The sequence below is a fragment of the Nyctereutes procyonoides genome, unplaced genomic scaffold (genome assembly GCF_905146905.1).
Source record: "Nyctereutes procyonoides isolate TBG_1078 unplaced genomic scaffold, NYPRO_anot_genome, whole genome shotgun sequence".
Classification (NCBI taxonomy): domain Eukaryota; kingdom Metazoa; phylum Chordata; class Mammalia; order Carnivora; family Canidae; genus Nyctereutes; species Nyctereutes procyonoides.
Genome location: NW_026575142.1, coordinates 30,215,200 through 30,239,291, shown reverse-complemented (window position 1 = coordinate 30,239,291; position 24,092 = coordinate 30,215,200). Strand labels below are relative to the sequence as shown.

Here is a 24,092-nt window from a genome sequence, read left to right as displayed (position 1 = left end):
TCACAATGGACAGTGTTCAATCCACGTCTGACACACTGCTAAGAGCAAGTGCCACTTCTATGTGTCAAAAATGGTCACATTTAACTGCATCTACTAAAGAGACCTCTTCTTCATCTTGCCAGTGAAACAAGTGGCCCAAACAAAATTTATGATAGGAGTCTTAGTGTGTTACAGATAAATCTAACAAAGATATGTCCCCCAATTTTTGACTGAAGTTTTTAGACACATGGTAAAATTGACCTCTGAGATCTCCTATAAAGAAGAATTCCAAATAATTTATGTAGATAATCCCCCTTCCAGAAGATAGACTAACTCTCTTGCCCACCTTGCTTGTGGACTGTGACGATTGAGTTGCTTTCAAGCAGTAAAACATGGAAGCTGGTAGTGGTAGTGGTGGTGGTGGTGGTGGTGGTGGTGGTGACTCGACAATGGACAAACATGGCTGATATCACCCTGGGTAAGTGAGCAAGGCTCTACATCGTAAGTCATGTTGGTAGCATGCAGCCTTGAAATGATGTGATGAGAATGGCACTTCACCTTCATGGTCTTCCTCTCAAAAGCATTCTAACCACAAGATAAACATTGGACAAACCCAAACTTAGGGACATTCTATAAAATACCTAACCAGTGCTCCTCAAAACTGTCAAAGTCATCAAAAAGAGGAGAATTTGAGCATCTGTAAGAGCAGGCTGAGGAGACATGATGACTCAATCTAATGTGGTATCAGATGAGATCCTGGAAAAAAAATGAACATGGGATCAAATGGACTCTTTTTGGAAAAACAGTGAAATCTGAATAGGCTAGAAACGTTTTCTTTTTCTTTTCTTTTCATTTTTTTAGAGTTTAATTTTTTAAAAATATCCAAGAAGCAAATGTTAAGTGTGTGAAAAGATGTGGGATTTGGGGGCTGATAGGCTACATGTCAGAGACGGGTTTTTATAAACTGAATGAGTGGGGGAATTTATTTCACATTTTCAAGCCCGGGGATGCCTGGGTGGCTCAGCCCTTAAGCACCTGCCCTCTGCGGCCCGGGATGTGATCCTGGAGACCCAGGATCGAGTCCCGCATCAGGCTCCCTCATGGAGCCTGCTTCTCCCTCTGCCTGTGTCTCTGTGTGTCTCTCATGAGTACATACAGAAAACCTTTAAGACACACACACACACACACACACACACAAGCCCCCTCCTCCTTATCTGTAACGAGAGGAAATACAATGCTTATCCTGAAAGGTCATTGAAGAAACACATAGGATATGAGGCCTAACTTATCTCCATAAACAATATGTTTAAAATGACTTCATTCTTGCCTAACACAGGGCAGGCGGCCCTAAAGGCCGTGGGCTTTCTCCCTGGTACGGGCGGCCCAGCCTCCGGAGCCAGAAGCTTTACCCTTCGCCTGAGCACCTGCCGCAGAGGGGGCTTTCACGGCCCAGGCCCGGCTCTGCCCGCCGTCCCCCGGGCCTGATCCCCCCCGGAGGCCCCTGAGCAAAGTGAGGGCGCCGGCGGGTGTTATCCCCAGCTCCTTCCCCCCTCCAGGGGCCGCTTATTCTAGAGCAGAGAGCCGCAGCGGTGTAAGCTCTAGTTATCCACAGTAGGCCTCGTTGTAATGTGCTCTTTGTTCTTTTTCCTTTCCTACTCCCCTGCTAGTCTTCCCTGGGATCATCTGACTCCTAAACTACTTGCACTTGAATCTTTGTTTCAGTCGCAAACTAGAGCCTGATCTTTGTTTGCGGCAATGAGGAACAGCAGAAATAAAAAGGACTACTTTAAGCTTGAAACCACCCAGAAAAATTTAGTTTTATTTGCAGCCAGTACAAAGGTTGTAATAATCTGGAGGCTAATTTTTTAAATTATGTCTAATCTAAAGAGTAATTTACTTTTACAGATAAGGGGCAGTTGTAACTGATAGACAGTAAGTGTATCTTTGTGCCATCTAGGACATTATAATCTGCCTTTTGAGGCTTTTAATATATTTTATATATTCAATCATTTTTGTCATTTTTATCCAATGCCATATACCAGACTTCCAAGAAGTGCCTAATGATACAGTATAAGTGCATACCTTTTAAGACAAGACACATTACCAAAATACCGGTAAAAATATATTCAGGAAGGATGGCACAAAGTCTTTCACCACGAATTTGTGGCTAAAAATTCTAAAACAAATAGACTAGTTTATAAAAGTGTCACATGAATGATATATATTATTGCTGCTACATCTATCTTCCATTTGCAGGCATAAATCAATAAGAACCTCAAAGACCAACTATCTTGGTGCTCCATGGTACCACCCAATGAGATAGTGATAGAGGGAAAGTATGTATTAAATTGCCTATGACTGAAGGAAATTATCCTATCCAATAATCCATTTGACTTTCTTTGCAATTTATATGTGTGAGGATAGATTGTTTAGAGAATAAATATTTAAGGAATGATCTAACCAGGGGAAATATAGCAGAGAATACCATCAAGAGAAAAATAATTTGTTATAGAAAATCATTACAATGAGAACATGGAGAACAGAGTTCAAGGCCGGTTGGAATAGTGCAGGAAACCCTTACAAAAATGTTGGCACCCAATTAAACGTTTGTGTTTTGAATTCAAAGTTTCATGAAGAGCCTATATGGTTCAGAGAATACCTAAAGCATAACATACCTAAAAGTATTTATTCAATAAGTAGATGGATGAACGATTGAATGAATAAATAAGCAATAGAGACATCGCATGGGAAAAGATATACATCATAAGGATCATTCTAATTTTTGTATGTATTTCCTTTTTCCTAATGGGCACTGTATCAGTTTTCTATTGCTGTAGAGCAAGACACCACAAATCTGGTGTCTTACAAGAACACAAAATTATTATCTCACAGTTCCCTAAATCTAATTCAGGTCCAATGTAGGTCTCACAGAACTAAAATCAGTGTTGGCCAGAGCTGACACCTCACTGGAGGCTCAGGGTCCCCTTCCAAGCTTCCTGGTTATTGGTGGATTTTAGTCCCTTTTGGTTGGAGAACTGAGCTTCCATCATTTTGCTTTTTGGTATGTAGCTTTTTTTCCCCATTGGCTCTCTGCCAGGCGTTGCTCTCAGCAGCAGGGGAAGGGAATACTTCTCCCAGCCCCCTGCTAGCTGGCCCTCCTAAACAGGCAGTGTGTGTCTTCAAGGCCAGTAGGAAAACCTCTTTACGTTGGCTGATTCTAGGTCTTCTATAACATAAAGTGATTGTGGAGTGACTTTCCTGGCAAGCACAGTTTCACGCACACTCAAGGGGAGAGTGTGTATAAAGCGCAGGTATATTGGGATGGGAATCTTGGGGCCACCTGAGAACTCTACCACAGCCACATAAAAAACAGCATCTGCACAGTCAAGCCTGTCTAGTGGGATATCCAATTGGGCTTAAACTTGCAATTTCTATTCTTTGGTGCTACACTGGTAAAGTATGAGCACCTGGAGCATAAAGCTTATATATATCAGAGTTCTTAAAATGCAGACTTCCTTTAAACCCTTCAAGCAGAGTAAAGTATTAAACATACAGACTGTAACATCAGCGGTGTTTAAAATGGGAAGATTTAACGGTGAAGTAGGAATATAGAATAGGAAGAACAGAAATGTCCCATCTATTATTGTGTTAACGAATCCGGCTTACTATAGTACCTTACTCTCTTGCTCAGTAGTTTACAAAGTGAGCAAGAGACCCCAAAGACAAATTGTTTTCATTTTACTTCAAGAAGTGATTCTTGGGCAAATATTCTTGTCCTAGAATTGTTTCCGTGGTGTTCAGAAATCTATGTTCAGCATTTGTGATTGGGACAGCAAGACTTTAGAGATAAAATAAAATGTATCACAAAGATGAGACCACGTCGGCGAGCGCGGATTACATGCCTGCGTTTTGAGCAGGTGACTAGTCCCGGGCTCCGGGTTTGCCTGACGCACCGCAGCAGCCCCTGCGGCCCCGGGGGCAGGGCACGTGGGGGGCGGCACCGTGACCCGCGCACCTGCTGCTCCTGAGGCCGCAGGGGAGCCCTGTCCTTGCCCCGGCCCACCGCCCGGTGACCTGCCGCCCGCCTGCAACGCCGGGCCGGGCCTGCCGGGGGCGGGGGGCACCCAGACTCCGGGCCGGAGCAGCGCGGGGGGCCTGGGGGCGCACGTCCGCAGTGTCGGGCCCAGCAGAGGCGCCGGGCGAGAAGGCGGTGACGGAGAGGCCGCGATGAGGCCGCCCCCCCGCGGAGGTGCCGGCGCCCTCTCAGTGTGGGGGGCAGCGCGTCACAGATGCTGGAGCCCCGAGGCCCCGGCCGGGAGCCCCATGCGCAGGCCGGACAGACCCACGGCCCCTGAGCCCCCCCACCGTCGGGCCCCCAGGCCTGCTCCCCCCGCCACCGTCGGGGGCTCCTCCCCAGGCCTGCTCCCCCGTCGGCCCCCCAGGCCTGCTCCCCCCCCCCACCATCGGGGGCTCCTCCCCAGGCCTGCTCCCCCCCGTCGGGCCCCCCAGGCCTGGCGCCTCCGGAGAGGTCGGCCGAGAAAGTCGGTGGCCGAGCCGAGGGCCTCGGGTTTGCTGTCAAACAACTTTCTCACCATTTCAATACGAGCTCACCTGGGCTGTTCCTACCGGATGCGGGAGAAGAAAACTGTATCCTGTGTGCGCGAGCGTCTGAAGATAATTTATGCTTCTGGGTCCCTGTTAACAGACTCCGCACCTCAAATACCTGAGGGATCCGGGCCCCGAAGTCCAAGGACCGGCACGGCCGCAGGAGGCAGCAGGCGGCGGGAGGAGATGCGCGCGGGGGCCGCAGGGGCCGCAGGACCCGCCGGGCGGCTCTGACCGGGGCGAGGGAGGCCGGGGGCGGGGGAGGCCCGGGGGTGAGGCCCGGGGGCGGGGGAGGCCTGGGGGCGGGGGAGGCCGGGGGTGAGGCTCCGGGACGGGGGAGGCCGGGGGCGGGGGAGGCCTGGGGGCGGGGGAGGCCAGGGGTGAGGCCCGGGGCGAGGGAGGCCGGGGGGCGGGGGAGGCCTGGGGGTGAGGCTCGGGGACGGGGGAGGCCCGGGGCGGGGGAGGCCGGGGGTGAGGCTCCTGACGGGGGAGGCCGGGGGCGGGGGAGGCCCGGGGGTGAGGCTCGGGGACTGGGGAGGCCGGGGGCGGGAGTGGCCCGGGGCGGGGGAGGCCGGGGGTGAGGCTCCTGGACGGGGGAGGCCGGGGGCGGGGGAGGCCCGGGGGTGAGGCTCGGGGACGGGGAAGGCCGGGGGCGGGAGAGGCCCGGGGCGGGGGAGGCCGGGGGTGAGGCTCCTGGACGGGGGAGGCCGGGGGCGGGGGAGGCCCGGCCGGCGCACAGCGGGAGCCCCCAGGACGGCCGGGCCACGGACGCACTGCCAGGTCTACACAACTCACAGCCCGCACAGTAAAGCCGAATCAAATATGCCCATGGACCCATTTATGCCCATATGCCCATTTAAGCACACACGGGCTACACGAGAACGTAGTGTAGACCCATAAGAACCAGGGTGTGTGCTGCGGGGGTCCCGGGCCGGGCCGGAGCGCCCGTCGTGGCAGCAGGCCCCCGCCCCCCTCGCCCCCCGCGCCCCTGCCCGCGCCCCCCCCCTCCGCCCCCGCCTGCCCTGCGGCCCCCGCCCGACTTGCTTCCGCAGTTTGGGGAGCAGCGGCCTAGGCCGCCCTGAGCAAGATTTGCTTACGATCTTACAAATTCCGAACTTTTCAAAGGGGTAAAGATAAAAGTAGTTTTAAAGAACTGACTATACAAGATGCGGATTTTCAGCACGGTAGGTAGAGACACGTCCCTTCCTTGTGTGAAATGAAGCACTATGCAGAATATTTTAGATCATTCTCCCAATGGCCCTTGAAAATTGTTGAGATGCTTTATTTGTAAGTATTTGAAAAAATATAAAATAAATGACTTTGAACATACTCCCCAAAGTGAAAAATCCAGAACAAATCGCACGCATATGTGAAGTGATGAAAATGCTTTTACCTTCTCTGAAAAAAATGCTAAGATTGAAAGGAACTGGCATTGAGATTGGCTGTCACCTTTCGTATGTTAGGAATTGTTCCTAAACTCATCTGAGTACCTCAATTCAGACACAGAAATTAATCTGGTCTCTATAAAGTCTGCAATAAAAGCAGGTATTTTCACCCCATCACAGTAAAAAAACCACTCTCTGAAGATATATTCAAATAGAAAAATGATTGTAAAAATGATTGATGCTTTCAGAAAACAAAACCGGATGTTACGATTTTCAGCCCAGACACCAAGGTATGGTAAATGTGAAATCTAGAATCGACCTCCCTATGCAAAATGTGCAATGTCAATTTAGAAACTGCCTCCATGACTTTTAGACCTTTCAACCACCGTATGGAATAAAAGGAGGGCTACAAATTTTGTAGGGCCGCCCTAACAAAGGACCAGAGTGAAGGGCTTAAACAATAGAAGTTTGTTCTCTCTCAGTACCTGAGGCTACAAGTCTGAAACCAAGGTGTCAGGAGGGCGGCATCTCTTCTCAAACCTGTAAGGGACAATCATTTGTTGCTGCTTCTAACTTCTGGTGTTTGCCTGCAAGACCCATGGCCTGTAGATGACGCATGACTCCAGTTTCTGCCCCCATCATTGCAGAGGCACTTTTCTCTGTGCAGGGAGCCTGATGTCCATCTCTGTCTTCTCCTAAGGACACCAGTCATTTCGGATTAAGGGTCCACCCTACCCCAGTATGATCTCATGGTAACTTGCCTAATTACATCTGCAATGACCTTGCTTCCAAATACATTCAGAGGTGCTTAGAGGGTCAGCATTTATTTATTTATTTATTCATGAGAGAGAGAGAGAGAGAGGAGAGAGAGAGAGAGGCAGAGACACAGGCAGAGGGAGAAGCAGGCTCCATGCAGGGAGCCTGATGTGGGACTCGATCCCGGGTCTCCAGGATCACGCCCTGGGCCGAAGGCAGGCACTAAACCGCTGGGCCACGGGGGCCCCCCGAGGGTCGACGTTTCTTTTGGGGAATGCAATTTAACCCAAAACAGGAGGTATCACAAGGTGGAGAAAATTAAGGTTTTCTATTAAAAGAGCAGTTGCCCTCCCTCCAGAGAGGAGGGGGTGGGATTCTAGCTTCACGAACAAACCTTACTGAGAGGAGGGCTCAAGGCAGGGGCGGCTTCCTGGGGGTGCAACCCTTGCCAGCAAGCAGGGCCCTACGATCCTGCGTTTTCATTTTCATCCCGTGGAACACCATTCCAAGAGCTTGCTTGCTACATGCTTCCTTCTCTTGGGGAATAGGGCAGGCTGTCGCTTGACCCTCACGTAGGAAAGCTGCCCTGTGAAAACTGAATTGTGGTGACTTCATTGCCTGAGTCAGCTTGCCTCCCCAAGTTGGTCAAGTCATAAAAAGTGGCCCACTTATAAAATATGCATTGTCCTTTTTATTTGCGCTACAGTGACAGGTACTTAGCAGTGGGAATCTCTAAAGAACCATGAACATTCTCTGGAGAAGGGGCTTTAAATCTCTGCCATGCCAGAGAACAGGAAGGAGTTATCAAAAGACAATTTAGGTAAGACTCGGATGCTTTTACCACCCTGTGGGAATCAAAACCCAATTAGCAGCCTGGGGGAATTTGGGTGTGGGCAAGAGAGATAAGAAAGAAATGAAGCTCCCAAAATGATGAAATAAGAGAAGTCAACCAAGCCCTTTCCCATGGCAGTCTTCCAACCCAAAGCAGGTCCAATTTAGGAAAGAGGAGAAGATTTGGGATTACATTTCATTTAGAATTTCAATTAATAATATTAAACAGAGCATTCTAATTTCTGAACTCAATTCCCAGGGGTCCTGGACAAGTAAGCCCCAAAACCTGTAGTTTTCAGGGGATAGGAAAAGAGGCATTCTATTCTTTCAGTGTAAGGAATTGATAGGTGTCAGGGGCTGAATTGTGCTCCCCTGTCCCCACCCCCTGGCCCATTCACATGTTGAACTCTTAATCCCAGTATCTCAGAATGAGACTACAGTCAGAGATATAAGGTCTTTGAAGATGTGATTGAGATAAAAAGAGATCATTGGGGTGGGCCCTAATTTAATATGGATGTTTTTATATGAAGAAGTGATTAAAACACCAGCAGAGGGAAGACAATAGAAGACACAGGGTAAAAATGGTCCCCTACAAGAAAAAGAGAGAGGCCCACGAAAGAAACCAATAGAATGTATGGCCTCCAGCACTCTGAGGAGATTAATAACCACCCAGTCCATGATGCTTTGTTATGGCAGCCCTAGCAAACTAATATGAGACAATAAAAACTGAATTGTTATAGGCATCAAAGTAGTTTTGGAAAAGGCCCTCAAAATGGAACAAAGGATCTAGCACTTCTTATAAGATAGCTAAACTTAAAACAATTGAGCAAATACGGCCTTTTTAGTCATGTTTCTAGTGCTACCTTGACCAACAGACTACAAAGGAAGATGTGTGATGCTGGGTGGCTCATAATTCTATGTGTTACAACATAGGAAGATCAGACGCAAAATAGAATTTTCAAAGCACCATAAATTATTGCATCTGTAGGGTTCATGTAAAGAGCTCTACTATGCTCTGCAATACTGTTAAGTTGGTCTGCATAGGAGTAGGGATGTAATTGTACAACAGAACAGGGCAAATTCATTTAATATTTATGAGTCATATCACACATGGTTTCTAACGCAGATAGGTACTCAATTAATATTAACTTCCTGTTTATTCGTCTTTAATAATGGGTGGAAGGACACTGAGATTGATTATTTTACTCTGCTTCTAGTCACCTTCTTTAAGGTGATGAGACTGACTTAACTAATTGTTACTCGAAACAATCTGGCATTGGAGCAACTGAAAATACATGTTAAATCTAGCATTTGTGTAACTCACAGTTTTAGTAAGAATCAGTATTTTTTTTTTAAGATTTTATTTATTTGTTCATGAGAAACAGAGAGAGAGAGGCAGAGACACAGGCAGAGGGAGAAGCAAACTCCACTCAGGGAGCCCGACGTGGGACTCGATCCCGGGTCTCCAGGATCACACCCTGGGCCGAAGGCGACGCTAAACCTTTGAGCCACCTGGGCTGCCCCAAGAATCAGTATTGATAACCAATGATAAAGCAATTTGATAACTAGAAAGGGAGGAATAGTGTCCAATTTTTGTTAAAAACATACAATTAGATTTCACAAATGAGGAACTCAATCTTGTAAAGTCATCACCATGTGTGATGCTTAAGCTAATGTGCTTCATATGTGTTCAAGATTGAAAATCTTACCTGTAATCAAGAATAAAGGTTTAAATGACAGCAGGAGAACAGATTGGGCAGATACTCTGCCGGGAACTACACATACCAACTCAGATGGGGGTATTGAGCACCTGCTTCCTCGGGAATCTAAAACAAGATTTGAAGTTGTTCCCAAAGTCGTAAGAAATTCAGCAGGGGTGAATATATATGCTGCAAGAGTCAGGACGGTCTGTCATGGAGTATGAGAGCCCCTCCTCAAGACTGTGTGCCTAGAGGCCGGCATAGAGAAGCAAGAGCAAAGCCTGCTGGGCTCCTGTCCTAAAATTCTTCGGGAACTGATGTACTACCAAGGCAGGAATCCATATACAAGGCCACATTCTGAGAACACCTCTAAGCCTGGGGTAATGACCCTAAATATCAATTACTGACTGCTGTCTGTGTATCTGGATCTCTACAAAGTACTTGGCCTATCAAATTTTAGTTTATCCCAAAGTGAATTCCATGAACCTGCTATGGTAGGAGATACGAAAAGACAAAGATGACAATTATAGGTAAAAAGATGATAGATTCAAAGAGTAAATAATTGAGATTGAGCCTGATAATTTCCAGATAAAATCAAGAAGGACATGTATTTACTGATATACACTGACTTTTTATTGTTGTGCAGAATAAAAACCATTTTGGAACACTCCAGCATAAAAACAAGATTCTCAGGTATGAGGAATAAATTAATACTATTAATTATTTGTTAGGATTTGTTAACAAATTAATTAATGCCAGAAAATAACAAGAATCATATACAGATTTTATTTAAGGAAAAAATTATTTGTGGACCAAGTATTTTAACATCTGTTAAAATTTTTTTCAAGTGCAAAGATAATTTCAGATAATATATATAGGCTCAAAAAATATTCTACAAATATATCTTTCTTTTTTTTTTCAAATATATCTTTCTTAAATATAAATCACCTAAGATAGCTACTGATTGACCATAGAATGAAGTACCATTAGGAATTAAGCAATAAAAATGTGGTTGACTTGTCTCAACAGGTAAAGTTTCCAAACTATCATAAGAGACCAGAGGAAAAATCATTGTTCATGCCATGATTATACTCATCATACAAAATTAATGCTGAATGTGGATGCTTTGGTGTCTCCATTATATTGACATCTGTCTACAACTAAAAGAAAATAATTTCAATGTGGAGAATTATACTTCACATTAAAACAAAAGATAAGAGAAATTTCTTGAAAAATTTCCCTCTTTCAAATTAAGACTTACTACTGGATTCATTTATTTAACTATATATGTTTGTATTAAATTAAATGTTGTATTAATAAATGCCATGTTTGGAAAGGATATAGTACTTATATTTGATGGGTGTTTCTTTTATTCTCTTGGTTACTCATAATTTCCATTAAAACTATGAACATTCAAAAGTACTAAAGATAGGAATTTTTTTCTGAATGCCTAACAGGAAATCTATAATATATTGTATATAGTTCAACTAAATGAACTTCATATACTTCTCAAGTTTTTATATTGTTGAGTAGAATGTATAACCTTGGTGAAGAATTTCCTTATCATTGACTGAATTTTCCTCTTACCACTTGTGATTTTCGGGGCAGCCCTGAGTCAGCGTACTACAGACGCAAACCTACCTTTCTTTCTTTCTTTCTTTCTTTCTTTCTTTCTTTCTTTCTCTTTCTCTTTCTTTCCTTCCTTCCTTCCTTCTTTCTTTTCTTTTCTTTCTTCTTTCTTTCTTTCTTTCTTTCTTTCTTTCTTTCTTATATATATTTTTTAATTTATTTATTCATGAGAGACACAGAGAGAAAGGCAGAGAAACAAGCAGAGGGAGAAACAGGCTCCCCATGGGGAGCCCAATGTGGGACTGGATCCCAGACCCCGGGATCATGCCTTGAGCCTAAGGCAGACGCTCAACCGCGGAGCCCCCCAGGCGTCCCAAAGGGGGAAACCTTTCAAGACTAACTTGTTCAGCTTACAGACTAGGGCTCCAGAGTTTATAGGGGATTTGTAGAGCTGACTTCCTTTAATTTTACCAGACTGCTTTGGGAACCTAAAAGATCCTCATTACACTCCCTCTTGACATTGTAAGGAAAAAAATACCCACAGAATACTGAGCCATGCTTATCAGAGCCAACAGGAGAAAATAATTTGTATAATTATTAACAACTCTCATGACCCTTAAATAATCAATGCTATACATAAATTATTCACACCAGGAGTTTAAAAAGTAGAGATTATTATAGTATCAGTTTAAAATAGCTAGCAATGAATCTACAATCCACCTTATCATTTCTTGGATAGTTTTAGAAGAATTGTAGCCAAGCCCAGCTATAACCATATGAGAAATTTAAGCGTAGGGCCTACCTTTCTTTAATGAGGCCTCTAGAGAAGCTAATTCTACAGCCTTTGGAAACACACTGACAATATTTAATAAAATTTACATGAAAGTCTTATGGAAAGAAAGATTTAAGTGTCTTAATGAAAAACATTATCCTCTCTATAGAATCGGGGAATTGGTCATTCGGTGGTGAGAACAGGGACTGCCCTCTGAGGGGTGCCATACAGTTAACAAACTTTATTTTACTGACTCCGTTGTGAGATATGTAAGGCAAGTACAGTGCAGGAAATATGGTGCCAGCAAATAATATGTGTTTAATAATTTAGTTTGTGAAATTGGGACTTCACAAAAATCCTATAAAACAGATAACACTGTCTCTGTTTTGCAGTTGAGGAAAAGGACTCAGAGAAGTAAACTAGCTTTCTCAAGATCACACAGCAGAGACCATTTGGAAACACAAGTTCATATGAATACTTCCAACAGAGAAATCTATACTGGGACTTCTTTGCTTTTAAGGAGATTATTTGTTGAATTTTCTGTTTTCAGGTATTTTCTTACACTGCTGACAAAGAAATCCGAACTGACGACTTGTGCTTGGATGTGTCTAGACTCAGCGGACCTGTAATCATGTTAAAATGCCACCACATGAGAGGAAATCAGTTATGGGAATATGATGCTGAGGTATAGTCTTTTCCTTAATTTACTTATTATTTAAAGCTTAAACTCAGTTATATATTTCAAGTGCACTTAAATCCTAAGCTATTTTTTCTGCACTGGAAGAACTGTATTTTCAAGCATACAGGCTTCTAACTGATAGCATTAGAATGGTATAGTATAGGTTTTGTCAAATGAGTTCATTAGTATAAAAAACGAATAAGAAAAATAAGTTCATTTTTAAGTGCTTAAAACATGTTAGCGCGTTTACATGCTTAACATAAGGAGCCAGCTGTGCCTAACTGACAGGTATGTATGAAGATGCACATTATAGGACGATATCAACAATATTTCCATTTTTCAAATTCCAAATTTTACACTGTTATAATCTGATATTAATGCTTCTCAATTTAAGGGAAAGAAAAAATAAGCTGGTAAGATTAGCATGAATGCTCTTTATAATAGAAAAATACTTTGCAAAATTCATTAATTAGGCACATAATCAGGTAAGGAGTATTTTCTCAATATAGCACATCTTTCTGGTAGAAGAGAGGGAGAGAAAACAGTAAAATTACTGTTGGGGATTTATAGTCAGGCAGTGTGTAAAAATCAGATCAGCCATCAGATGGAGCTAATAAAAAAGAAATATTTTCTTTTCCATAAGGAAGTTGCCTTGAAACAGCTTCATTTCTTTCAGTTCCCTTGGCTTAGCAAAATGAATTGGGTCATCCGTGTTACATTTTCCACATTATTAAATTGTTGGTGACTTATTTCAGATAAGAAACTACTCTTGCAAGAAAAATAATGCACTAGAGCCAAATGAGTTTCACAAATGCAGTGATCCACCTAAGTGTAACGTTTTTAAGACCGATCTACGGAGTCGTTGATATCATTGATACTGCAACAAGGTCTTCTTTTTAAAAACTTTTTGAAAGTCATTTCAATTTGTACGATGTAGCTTTTTAGCAGGACAACTTACTGAATTTTTATGTGATTTGAAACTGATTATGTAGGGGTAAAATTATGTGGCCCTAAAATTTATATAATATAGCCAAGCTCTTTGAACATAAAATACTCTTCTTCTGGGACATAATGAAGGGCAAACATCCTAAATCTTTCACATAATACACCAGTGTGCTCTATTCAGACTCTTCCCTCTCCAATACCTCATTCACCCACGTTTTTCTCTTGAGCTCTCATCATCACCACCTTTCCTATTAAGGCTGTAGAAGATATTTCCTTCAATAATACATGGGGGTAAACCTGGAACCTTGGCTTCCTCCCTCTTCCAAGAGGAAAAATACAGATAAATGTACAGATAAAGGAGAAATTCTGCACATTGTATTTTTTTAAAGAAATTTTTTTTGTTGTTGCTGTTGCTCCTTAATTTTCATCAGGAGCCCAGGATTTTATTGGGTTTGCACTAAAAATAAAGAAATCTAGCATATGTTTCTACGGAAAGGGGAATGAGTATATATACTTTTATAAGATGAAGCGGGTTGAATTTCAGAATACTACTTTTAACCTTCAGACTTTAATTTTGGAGCAGATAATGGCTGCTATACTCATAACTCAGATTCTTTAATTTCTGAAATAGCTATATTGTTGGCATGTCGCTATATTTTGTTGATGTTTTAATCAGCCAGTAGAGAGATTGTTGAATACTAAGGGATTTTTGAAAGAAAAGAGAAAAAAATAGGTTGCTTCATGTAGAACTTAAAAATGGTTTTTGTAAATTTACTACTTTGGATAACTAGTAGTTATCTACGGTAGGATTTTTCCAGCATTCTGATATTTTGTAACGTGGAAACTTTGTTTCTAAAACACACACCAGAAAGCTCATAATATACCAAAAAAGTTGAGAAATGGTTCTTAAATAAACAGTCTGATCATTGTAATGATTATATAACACAGCTTACTTTACTCTCCTATATGTTTATGTTTTCAAAATTAAATTGTGATGCTCAACTTGTCTACATTTAACATTTTAAATTGTAGTGTAGATTTTTTGCCAAATATATGAATGTCTAAATCATGATGTGGAGAAGTCACAAAAGAATAAGTGTAGGAATAATGAATTGCCTTTTCGGAAATTTCAGGTGTGAAATAAGATTTTATTTGTGAAAAAGTCAGAAAGAAAGAGACCTTTTTTTTTTTTTTTTTTTTAAAGAAATTGAAATACAGTACTTGGAGTCACTTTAGTCTACGAATAGTCCCAAACCCAGGCCACCCAAAGTATGATTCTGAGAATAGTAACAACACCTGGGAACTTTTTAGAAATTAGGAATCTGAGATCCCTACCAAACACACACTATTTGGGAATCTGCATTTTAACAAATTCCCGGGTCATTTACATACATATTAAAGTTTGAGACAGATAGGTGTAGACAGTGGCCAAACATCTACTTATCTTCCTTAGTCTTTTTATACACTGTTGGAATTGTTGCAAAGTCAGGAAAAAGCATAAATACGCTTTGGAAAATGGCAGGCCTCCAGGAGAGACAGGGGAAGGATAGGGAGCAGGAGGGTGAGGGGTGCTGAGATGGGAGAGAGGAGTCCCTGCCAAGGAGCACTGGTCTTCTGGCGTCTGACCCGTGGGAAGTAGAAAGTGCTGCTTGCTACTTCTTTAATTTGGTTCTTGAGCTACTGCTGTGGAAGGCAGAATTATTTTTCTTTGAGAAACCTCGGAGGTGGTTGCTATCAAAGCAGGATAAAACTTGGTGGAGTTCACGAATTACAAGAGTTAAAACTTTTCTTAAAGTTCTGTTGTTTCAGCCTTTATCAGGAGGAGAGTAGGCCCAAGATCACACTACCCGGGCAGGGACGAGAGTTCAGTTCTAATAACACACTCAAAGACAGCTAGTCATCAGCTCAATTGGGAACCTCGCAATGTGAACGGATCAAATATTCCACACTTTATCACCCACGGTACTTTTTTTTCCTTTTAAGATTTTATTTATTTATCCATGAGAGACACACAGAGAGAGGCAGAGACCCAGGCAGAGGGAGAAGCGGACTCCCTGCGGGGAGCCGGACAAGGGACTCGATCCCGGGACCCCTGGGTCACACCCTGGGCTGAGGGCCGGTGCTAAACCACTGAGCCACCCAGGCGTCCCAGTACTTTGAGGTTTAGAAAAGCAAGTCGTAATTAGGAGCAGAATTACTGGAATATCCAGAGGAGAAAAACTGAAACAGTATCATAAAGCCTCAAAATATAGAGTCTATCAAGTTTGTTTGCTTCTTAGGTGAGCAGTGGGGAGAAAGAGGAGGGAGTAAAAGTTCTTGAGTGTCTATGCTTTCACCTGTTTTCTCAAGCAATTCTAACAATAGTCCTATAAGATAATATTATTATTTGTGCTCTCCCCATTAGTAATTGTAAGCTTAGAGTGTTAGATAGCTCCTCTCGGTTTAGACCCCAGGTTTCTGGCACTGAGTCCAGCCTCTTTCTACTACACTGCATGGCCTCTTGAGGTCACTGAAACACTAGAAACAATTAGGTACTTTGAGTGATGCTGCTCTGATAAGCTAAATGTATATACTATTTTAAATGAAAGGAATTATTTAATATTATCATTTATTTGGGCTACCAAATTTTATTCAAGAAGAATTTCTCCTTTCCTTAATAATGGGGAAGATGTTCTGCAACAAACATTGTCTATTTAGATGAAGTCTTGAAACTACTTTGTCAGTATGGTCTAATTGCTTACAAACTTTACACATATTCCTAAACAATTAATATCTAACTGCTTCTCCTTTTATTTGAAGGAAACTAAGCAGAGGCTTAGTAAATACATGTCTTGGGCCTACTTTGATTTGAAATGTAGAAGTTCCTACTTTCTTAGCTAAGTGTTTTTCAACACAGCCATGAATTTAATTTGGTACTATTTTATAGCTGGCTAAACGTGTTTGACTTGGGGGCAACTGAGCATCATAAGCAAAACTACAAGATCCTTACCTTGTCTAGAATCTCTTAAATAAATTACCTCGACACTTTGGTGCTATGAAAACCATTGCCATAGAATTATAACAAAGAAGAAAAAAAAAGGGAACCCTAGATTTTATCTCACTGAAATATTTTAAAGATTATTTTTACAAAGTTCTGTCATCCATCCATTCTATTTTATTCAGATTTTCTTGTATTCTATTTGAACACTGCAGTTGTGTCCCAATCCATCTGAAATTTACATTTTTCGACAATAAGTACACATAATCACATTTTTTGAACGTCCAAGCAGCTATATACAGTGTAAGAATCTAATTTTAGAACAGAACACTTATGCTCAACAAACACTATGCAACAAAGAAGAAACATGGGAGCAAAATATGAGGCTAAAAATAAGTCTTGCTTTTCATGTGACTGAGCAAGTTGACTGAGAAAATGAATTCAATATCCATCTGTATCAAATGTTTCCCAGAGTCACAAGATAAGGGATTTTTTTCAGGAGGCAAAATATGTCAGATTGATATTTACTGAAATCACAGAAGCTTGAGTTTAGATTTTACTTAATACCTCCTTTTTTATTTACCTTCATCAGAAAGCAGGTAAATGGCAATATAATTTCAAGGTAAGTAGTAATCTATAGTGGCAACCCGCCCTTTCCCCGTGTAGCACTCCTAATAAAGAGTGGCTCAATTTAGCTTTAGAAGGCTGTGTGTATCTTACTAGTATTACCTGTCTGTATTCCCACTGACCCATAGCTGTGGTTTCTTATGTAGACTCAACTAGTGAATAGGAATTTCAATAGTATAGTATTATAATTTTAGTTTTTGTGTCTTAAACATTTACACTTAGTCTTTAGAATAATCATATTCTGTTCTAAAGAAACACAGTTCACCTTATCAGGACATCATAGTTATCATTTTGAATAACAACTTTGTTATATTAATTGTTTTTTTTAATTATGATTTTGTACTTCATCAATAGGGGAAATCTTACTGCCTTAGCTATTAAATATCTGTAACGGTCTATTTTTTCTTATTTTGTTTATCATTATATATAATAATTAGTTGAGTTTCCTTTTAAACTTTTTAACTCTTCCAACTAAACTTCATCTTAGTATGACATCTTTTAAACTGAGGCCTGTATAGTTGATTCTTTAACTGACCATGCAGTCGCTACTATTTGTTCATTAAATTATCAAGTTTTCCACTTAGTGCTTTTTAATAAAAAGGTATAAAAGTATGACTTGATTTTACAATTTGAAAGTCTTACTTTGTCATTTACTTTGTTTTCGTAGTCTGATTTCAATAGTAATTGCCTCTTCAAAAGGACAGATTTAGGGATACTCCATGACACATTTTGTCTCAAATAGCAAACCATATAGATATGTTTAAAGATGGGAATTTTTAATCATTTTCTTGCACATCTTAAAATAATATGGCTAAAATTCTGTCAGGAAATACTAGTGCTTTATACCTCAGAGGAGAAAAATTGAGTAATGTTGTAAACAAAAACCAGTACTAGCTTAGGGTTCATATTACCCTGTTTTCAGTCAATATTTTAAATGAAGCAAAGGAAAAGTTACTTGGCAGTATGCTTCATGTCAGCTGGTATGTCACAGTACTTTCAAAACTGAGTTAACATGACAGTCTTCCAAAGTTGTGAGAGCCATTTGCAACAAGTATGGCAAGGGCTGGTATGCTTAATAAAGAATATTTAAAAGAAAAAAAATGTACACCCAGTATAAACATATGCAAGGCCTTGAATAATCAGCACAGGAGAAATATTTAAATTAACTTTTTTTTCATTTTCTTGGCTTTTTATAATTATCAAAAATATGTACATAAAATCATTTCATCTGTATTCTTTTATCTATTTCTTTCCTTATCCTATGTCAAGAAATGTTTTTAATTGGACATATAACACTGGTGTAGGTGAGGTAAAACTGATATGCATACACTATGCTGGCATATAATAAGCACAAGAAATGTTAGGTGGTACTGCTTTTATTACAAAATAATTATTATAGAATTTTTAAAACTTTGCTAGTATGTTTTAAAATGTTCATACCTTTTGACTTTGTGATTTCACTTCTAAGAATCATTTCTAAATAAATGATTATAGATGTGGCGAGAGATGTTCAGAGATGTTTGTTAGAGCATTATTTCTAATAGCTCCAAATTGGAAAAATATACTTTCCGCAAATGGAAAAGTGAAATGACTTTTGGCAAATCCACATTGTAGAAACTGTGTATGTCTTATGTTTTTAGATTATTCTGATGATAAGAAAGATGATAAGACTGATAAGAAAACCCACGATAAAGTGGAAGCATGTTTAATTGGATGGCTACCATTAATAAATTTGCATAATATAAGCACAAAAATAACTGGAAAACACATAAAATATTAATATTCTCTTCTAGACAGAATACTCAGACAAATAAGTAAATAAACTTCTTTTTCAAACAAATGGAAATACTAAATGTTTTTGTGGGTATTTTAAAATGAAAAATACCTTTTTTCTCAATGGGATTATTTGAGATTCCTAATTTTTCTTCTGGTTTAGTGGCTTTTCAAAAGTCCCAGGAGTAGAAATTCTTTGAATTTTTTTCATGGTCATTCATGTGATATTATTTTAGGGGGAAATATTACAAATGTATTATTATGGAGAAAAACATATACTGTATTTATGTTCTGTAGTTATATTTTCTGAGCATAAGAAAAATCATGTTTTGTTTCATTTTAAATCAAGGGCAACTTTAGAAGTCATCTTTCTTTTTAATAACAGATGAAATTCACAGTCATTGACCCTGGGGTCTTTGATGTTAACATGACATTTACCAAGAAAAATTTGTTATAAAAAGAAACATCACTGAAGGTAGAGGATTATCAAGCTTAGGAATTTTAAACAGGAAATTTTAGACAGGAAATTCAGGTAGGGTTAAAAAAACAAAACTAGCCTCCTTAACAAATCGAACTATGTAGTGAACGTGGTCATTTCATAAATAAAATTTTTTATATATGCTGTCATCTTTTGTATTTTTATAAACCATTCATCTACTGTTTTACTGTAGAAATTAAGTCTTTGAAATGGGAAATCCAACTATTTGTGGCCAGTAAGCTGCTGAAGGGATGTAGTCTAATTTTATCAGAATTTATTTTCTGCATTGGCTGATCAACTATGTATTTCAGTCAAAACTGAAAAAGTGCACCCTGTGGGCAGGCACTGGGCTTGACGATGTATGCAGGTCCTGGCCTTCCTGGAGCTCATGTTCCTGAGGAGGAAATGTATAAAAAAACAAGGAACAAATTAATTACAAATTGTGCTGAGGAGAAGTAAGTCAAATTAAGAGCATAAGGGGAGCTGACCTTTCTCTTTTTCTGCTCTTCATTGACTTTATAATTGACATTTAGATGAAAGTGGCAGTGCCCACGTGCAACTCTTTTAGCACAGGTCATCCATGTGGAAACCATCCGAGTACCACCCTGTACAAAGTAAAGCAAAGAGTTAAATTAAAGCTAAATTATTCCCTCGGTTTTCCCCTGGCTCCCACTCAAATTTAGGGCAAAGGAATAAAGATGCCAAAAACCATAATTGAAAACTCTCTGGATATTCAACGGTTTTGAATATCTCCTCCTCACAAAGTAACCCACTTAGCACCCAACAACATTTTGCACTAGAATGAGCCCTGAGAATATACCTCTTCCGTCCAAAATAACCTTTTGCTCAAAGTGTTTCGCCGTTTGATCTCAGGCTTTTCTCCAGCTTCCCGTCTCAGCTCCATTTACCCCTACTTCATACAGTTGATACTGAAGCCATCTAAAAGGATGTGGCTCAGAGTTCCATGGATGCAATTATTGTGACGTGTGCTTTCCATCCTTATCCAGTAGAAATTGTACGTTGCTGCGTATGATTGATTGATTACTGCCTTTGTACTTGATTTTGTCATTATTCATTATTTTCTTTGTCAAACAGACCCACACTCTTCTTCACATAAACACCCAATCCTGTCTCTCAGTAAGCAAAGTAGCTGATGGCTCCCAGCAGCCCACTGTGGAAACATGTAATGATAGCCCTTTGCAAAAATGGCTACTAAGAAACTATACAAGAATGGAAGTGTTTAGAACTATTTTCAAGAACCCTACTGATTATGTTCTCTAATAAGTTTTGGAAGTTTGTGTTGTAGACTGTATTGAATTTATTTTACTATTCTTGTTATGTTCTGTTACTGAAATCTAGAAACTTCTTTAAAATGTATTTAAGAAAAATCTTTATGTGCTATTTCTCCATGGAGTTATTCTTCTTTTACTTCTTAGCTGCTTATTAATTTAGAGGCTGACTATATTAAGTAGTGTTTGGTCTATTATTAATTAGTAAGTATTTTCCACTTTTGACTTTATTTCAAATATTTATATATGCATAAATATAATTAATGGAATACATTATGACATATTAGCTCTCTTTTTAGGCTAACTATAGCCATGTTTATATAACAGTAGATTTTGCATTAGAGCTGAAACAAATTAGTTAAAAGGAAAACTAACATAGCCAAAAAAAATGGATTGTTTTCAGAATATTAAAATTAATTTTCTTCATTTCTATTCAGATACTTCCGTTGTGTGAAGATTTAGGATAGCTTTTCTAGAATTTATTATTTTAAACCCTGAAGCTTTAAGCAAATGTATTTTTGAAGACTAAGATGTAATTTTCAATAACTTTATAAATTATATCTAAGTATTTCTTTGTGGTTGGCTAAGTGATATAATAATAAAAGCTTTTTAAAAATTCTCTCTCTCACCACTTGTGTGATTTGTGAATATCTCCTCAGTGAGCAAGAAAATGAATCATTTTTCAGTTCCTGTCAAAAACCTGTTATGGAATTTTTATAAAGAGAGCAATAAGGGATCCCTGGGTGGCGCAGCGGTTTGGCGCCTGCCTTTGGCCCAGGGCGCGATCCTGGAGACCCGGGATCGAATCCCACGTCGGGCTCCCGGTGCATGGAGCCTGCTTCTCCCTCTGCCTATGTCTCTGCCTCTCTCTCTCTCTCTCTCTCTCTCTCTCTCTCTGTGTGACTATCATAAATAAATAAAAATTTAAAAAAAAATAAAGAGAGCAATAAGAATATATCCTAGCTCTTGATCTTGAGGGGATTATTAGCCTGTAAATAAAGGCCATTCCATTGTGCAATACCTCCCTATGACAGCACGCGGGAAGTTAGGGCATTATTCGGGTTCAAATGAACCAGTTAAAGGTTAGTAGAAGACACCGTTGAGCTGGGAATGGGCATGACCAGGCTGAATGGAGGTACGAGAGGGGTGGGGAGAAGGGGCATTGGTTTCGTTAAACCTACGTTTGAGAGGAGTTAGAAAGCTGGGAAAGTCTGGACATGTTGACCAGGGAACTTGTGCACAAGGCAATTTACACAGATATCTTAGTCCATTTTCAAAGCACAGCTGGTAGTGCGACGCCCAACAAGGGGTCTTCTTAGACTTAACTAGACATTTCATCTCACAAGTTTTTTTTTAAATAATAATAAATTTATTTTTTATTGGTGTTCAATTTGCCAACATACAGAATAACACCCAGTGCTCATCCCATCAAGTGCCCCCCTCAATGCCCGTCACCCAGTCACCCCCACCCCCCGCCCTCCTCCCCTTCCACCACCCCTAGTTCATTTCCCAGAGTCAGGAGTCTTCATGTTCTGTCTCCCTTTCTGATATTTCCCACTTATTTTTTCTCCTTTCCCCTTTATTCCTTTTCACTATTTTTATATTCCCCAAATGAATGAGAACACATACAATGTTTGTCCTTCTCCAATTGACTCATTTCACTCAGCATCATACCCTCCAGGTCCATCCACGTCAAAGCAGATGGTGGGTATTTGTCGTTTCTAACGGCTGAGGGGTATCCCAGTGTGTACATAAACCGCATCTTCTCTATCCATCATCTGTCGATGGGCACCGAGGCTCCTTCCACAGTGTGGCTACTGTGGACATCGCCGCTAGAAACATCGGGGCGCAGGTGTCCCGGCGTTTCACTGCGTTTGTATCTTTGGGTTCGTCTCACAAGTTTACTTACAGGATTCTAGGACAGAAAGCACAGGTGCTGCTCTCTGCAGACCTCCCAGGAGTCGGTGCAGCCCCGGGGGAGCCAGCTCCTCGGAACCGCGGCCTGTGCCAAATGACAGGCCTCGCCCCCCGGGAGGGGCCATGCTTCGCTTTCCTGGCAGGTATTAGGATGGAGGTGATCAGATGCAGGTGCACCTAACCCTGCAGAGATTACTTTTGCCAGAAGCCGTGTTGCCTAGAAACGGGTCAACACTGTTAACCTGTACCAGGTTGCTAAAGGATCGCAGGTATACAGTTGACTAAAGTTGACTTTTTTAAGCAGAAAAGGGCATTTTTGGATACCCATAAGTATAATTAAGCATTTTCTGACAAAGAATCCGATTCCTCAGAATGGTTGGGTAGCCCGCCCAGATCTTCACTGCTCGGAAGGGGGGAGCAGGAATTCACCCTAGGTCTATGTGACCCTAAAATGTCTGGCTTTCTACGCACTACATTAGGAAGGAGAGCTTTTTTGGTGAGTTGTTTGTTACCTTTTGGATGGTGGCTTTGGACTATTGATGAATTCCTTCAAAGAAAAAACTTTTTACAAAAAAAAAAAAAAAACTAACCTTTTACAAACAATCATTGTGTACTTGACAACCTATACTCAATCTGATCCTTAAAGTCACATACATTTAAAAAAAAAAAAGGTCTACTAGAAGCAAGCAAGGGTAAATGCCTTTTTTTGAAAGACGACATATATATACACACAGAACCTCAAGTATGTAACAAAAATAAAGAATATTTTGTTAATTTTTACTAAGACTTTCTAGAAAAAAATTTTTAGTTTTGTATCTTTTTTTCAAGTTGGTTACTGGTTCATAAGGCAACAGCACTATTTCTGGCACCATAAGCATAAATCAACCATCTTCTTGCCTATCTTTGGCCTTTGGCCATTTCATCCTCTCTCTCTCTCTCTCTCAACCCCCCCCCCCTTCTCTTTCTCTCTCCCTCTCTCTTTGGTATAAATAGCTTTATTTTGTGTTTCGAAAGAACAACAAAGGTCTCAATCTTGAAATCCCCTTCACGTCCAAAAGCCTCGAACTTTTAATTTCCTGCTCGTTGACTATGAAGCATCCCACCACAAGCCTATTTATTCTCCGTTCAGGATTTCCTCAGGGCGGTGCAGCCCAATGTATGCAGTCCTAATGCAAACAAATGACAATTGTCCAGGCAACGTTTTTCCACCATTTTTATGGCATGCCCCCCATTGCATTTTTAAATCCAACTTTCAATGTGATATCAAAAGCCGCCTCCCACAAAAACAGTTTGTCTGCCTTTAATTTAGGTATTGGCAACAGAAGTATATAGTGTGCTTTCTTTTCGAGATATACCTGCAAATCACCTCCCATACATTCAAACACTTTTCTTCTGGTTGGCTGTTGTGCATATAAAATAATTCTAGGACACCTGGGTGGCTCAGGGGTTGAGCACCTGCCTTCAGCTTCTGCCTGCTTCTCCCTCTGCCTGTGTCTCTGCCTGTGTCTCTGCCTCTCTCTGTGTCTCTCATGAATAAATAAATAAAATCTTTAAAAAAAAATTCTAGGGATCCCTGGGTGGCGCAGCGGTTTGGCGCCTGCCTTTGGCCCAGGGCGCGATCCTGGAGACCCGGGATCGAATCCCACGTCGGGCTCCCGGCATGGAGCCTGCTTCTCCCTCTGCCTGTGTCTCTGCCTCTCTCTCTCTCTCTCTCTGTGACTATCATAAATAAATAAAAATTAAAAAATAAATAAATAAATAATAAAAATAAAAAAAATTCTAGGCATTGCCCGTGAAACTGAGCAGAAAT

General features: G+C 40.8%; 1 protein-coding gene across 6 annotated transcripts in view; it reads left to right on the top strand.

Annotated features, from left to right (window-relative positions):
- GALNT13 (polypeptide N-acetylgalactosaminyltransferase 13) overlaps positions 1-24,092 on the top strand; it is a 539,320-nt gene that overhangs the window by 512,923 nt on the left and 2,305 nt on the right. For all 6 annotated transcript variants that reach the window (XM_055308339.1, XM_055308341.1, XM_055308340.1 and 3 more), the window contains one exon: positions 12,148-12,282. In XM_055308339.1, the coding sequence (XP_055164314.1) occupies positions 12,148-12,282 (135 nt within the window). The remainder of the gene's footprint in view (positions 1-12,147; positions 12,283-24,092) is intronic.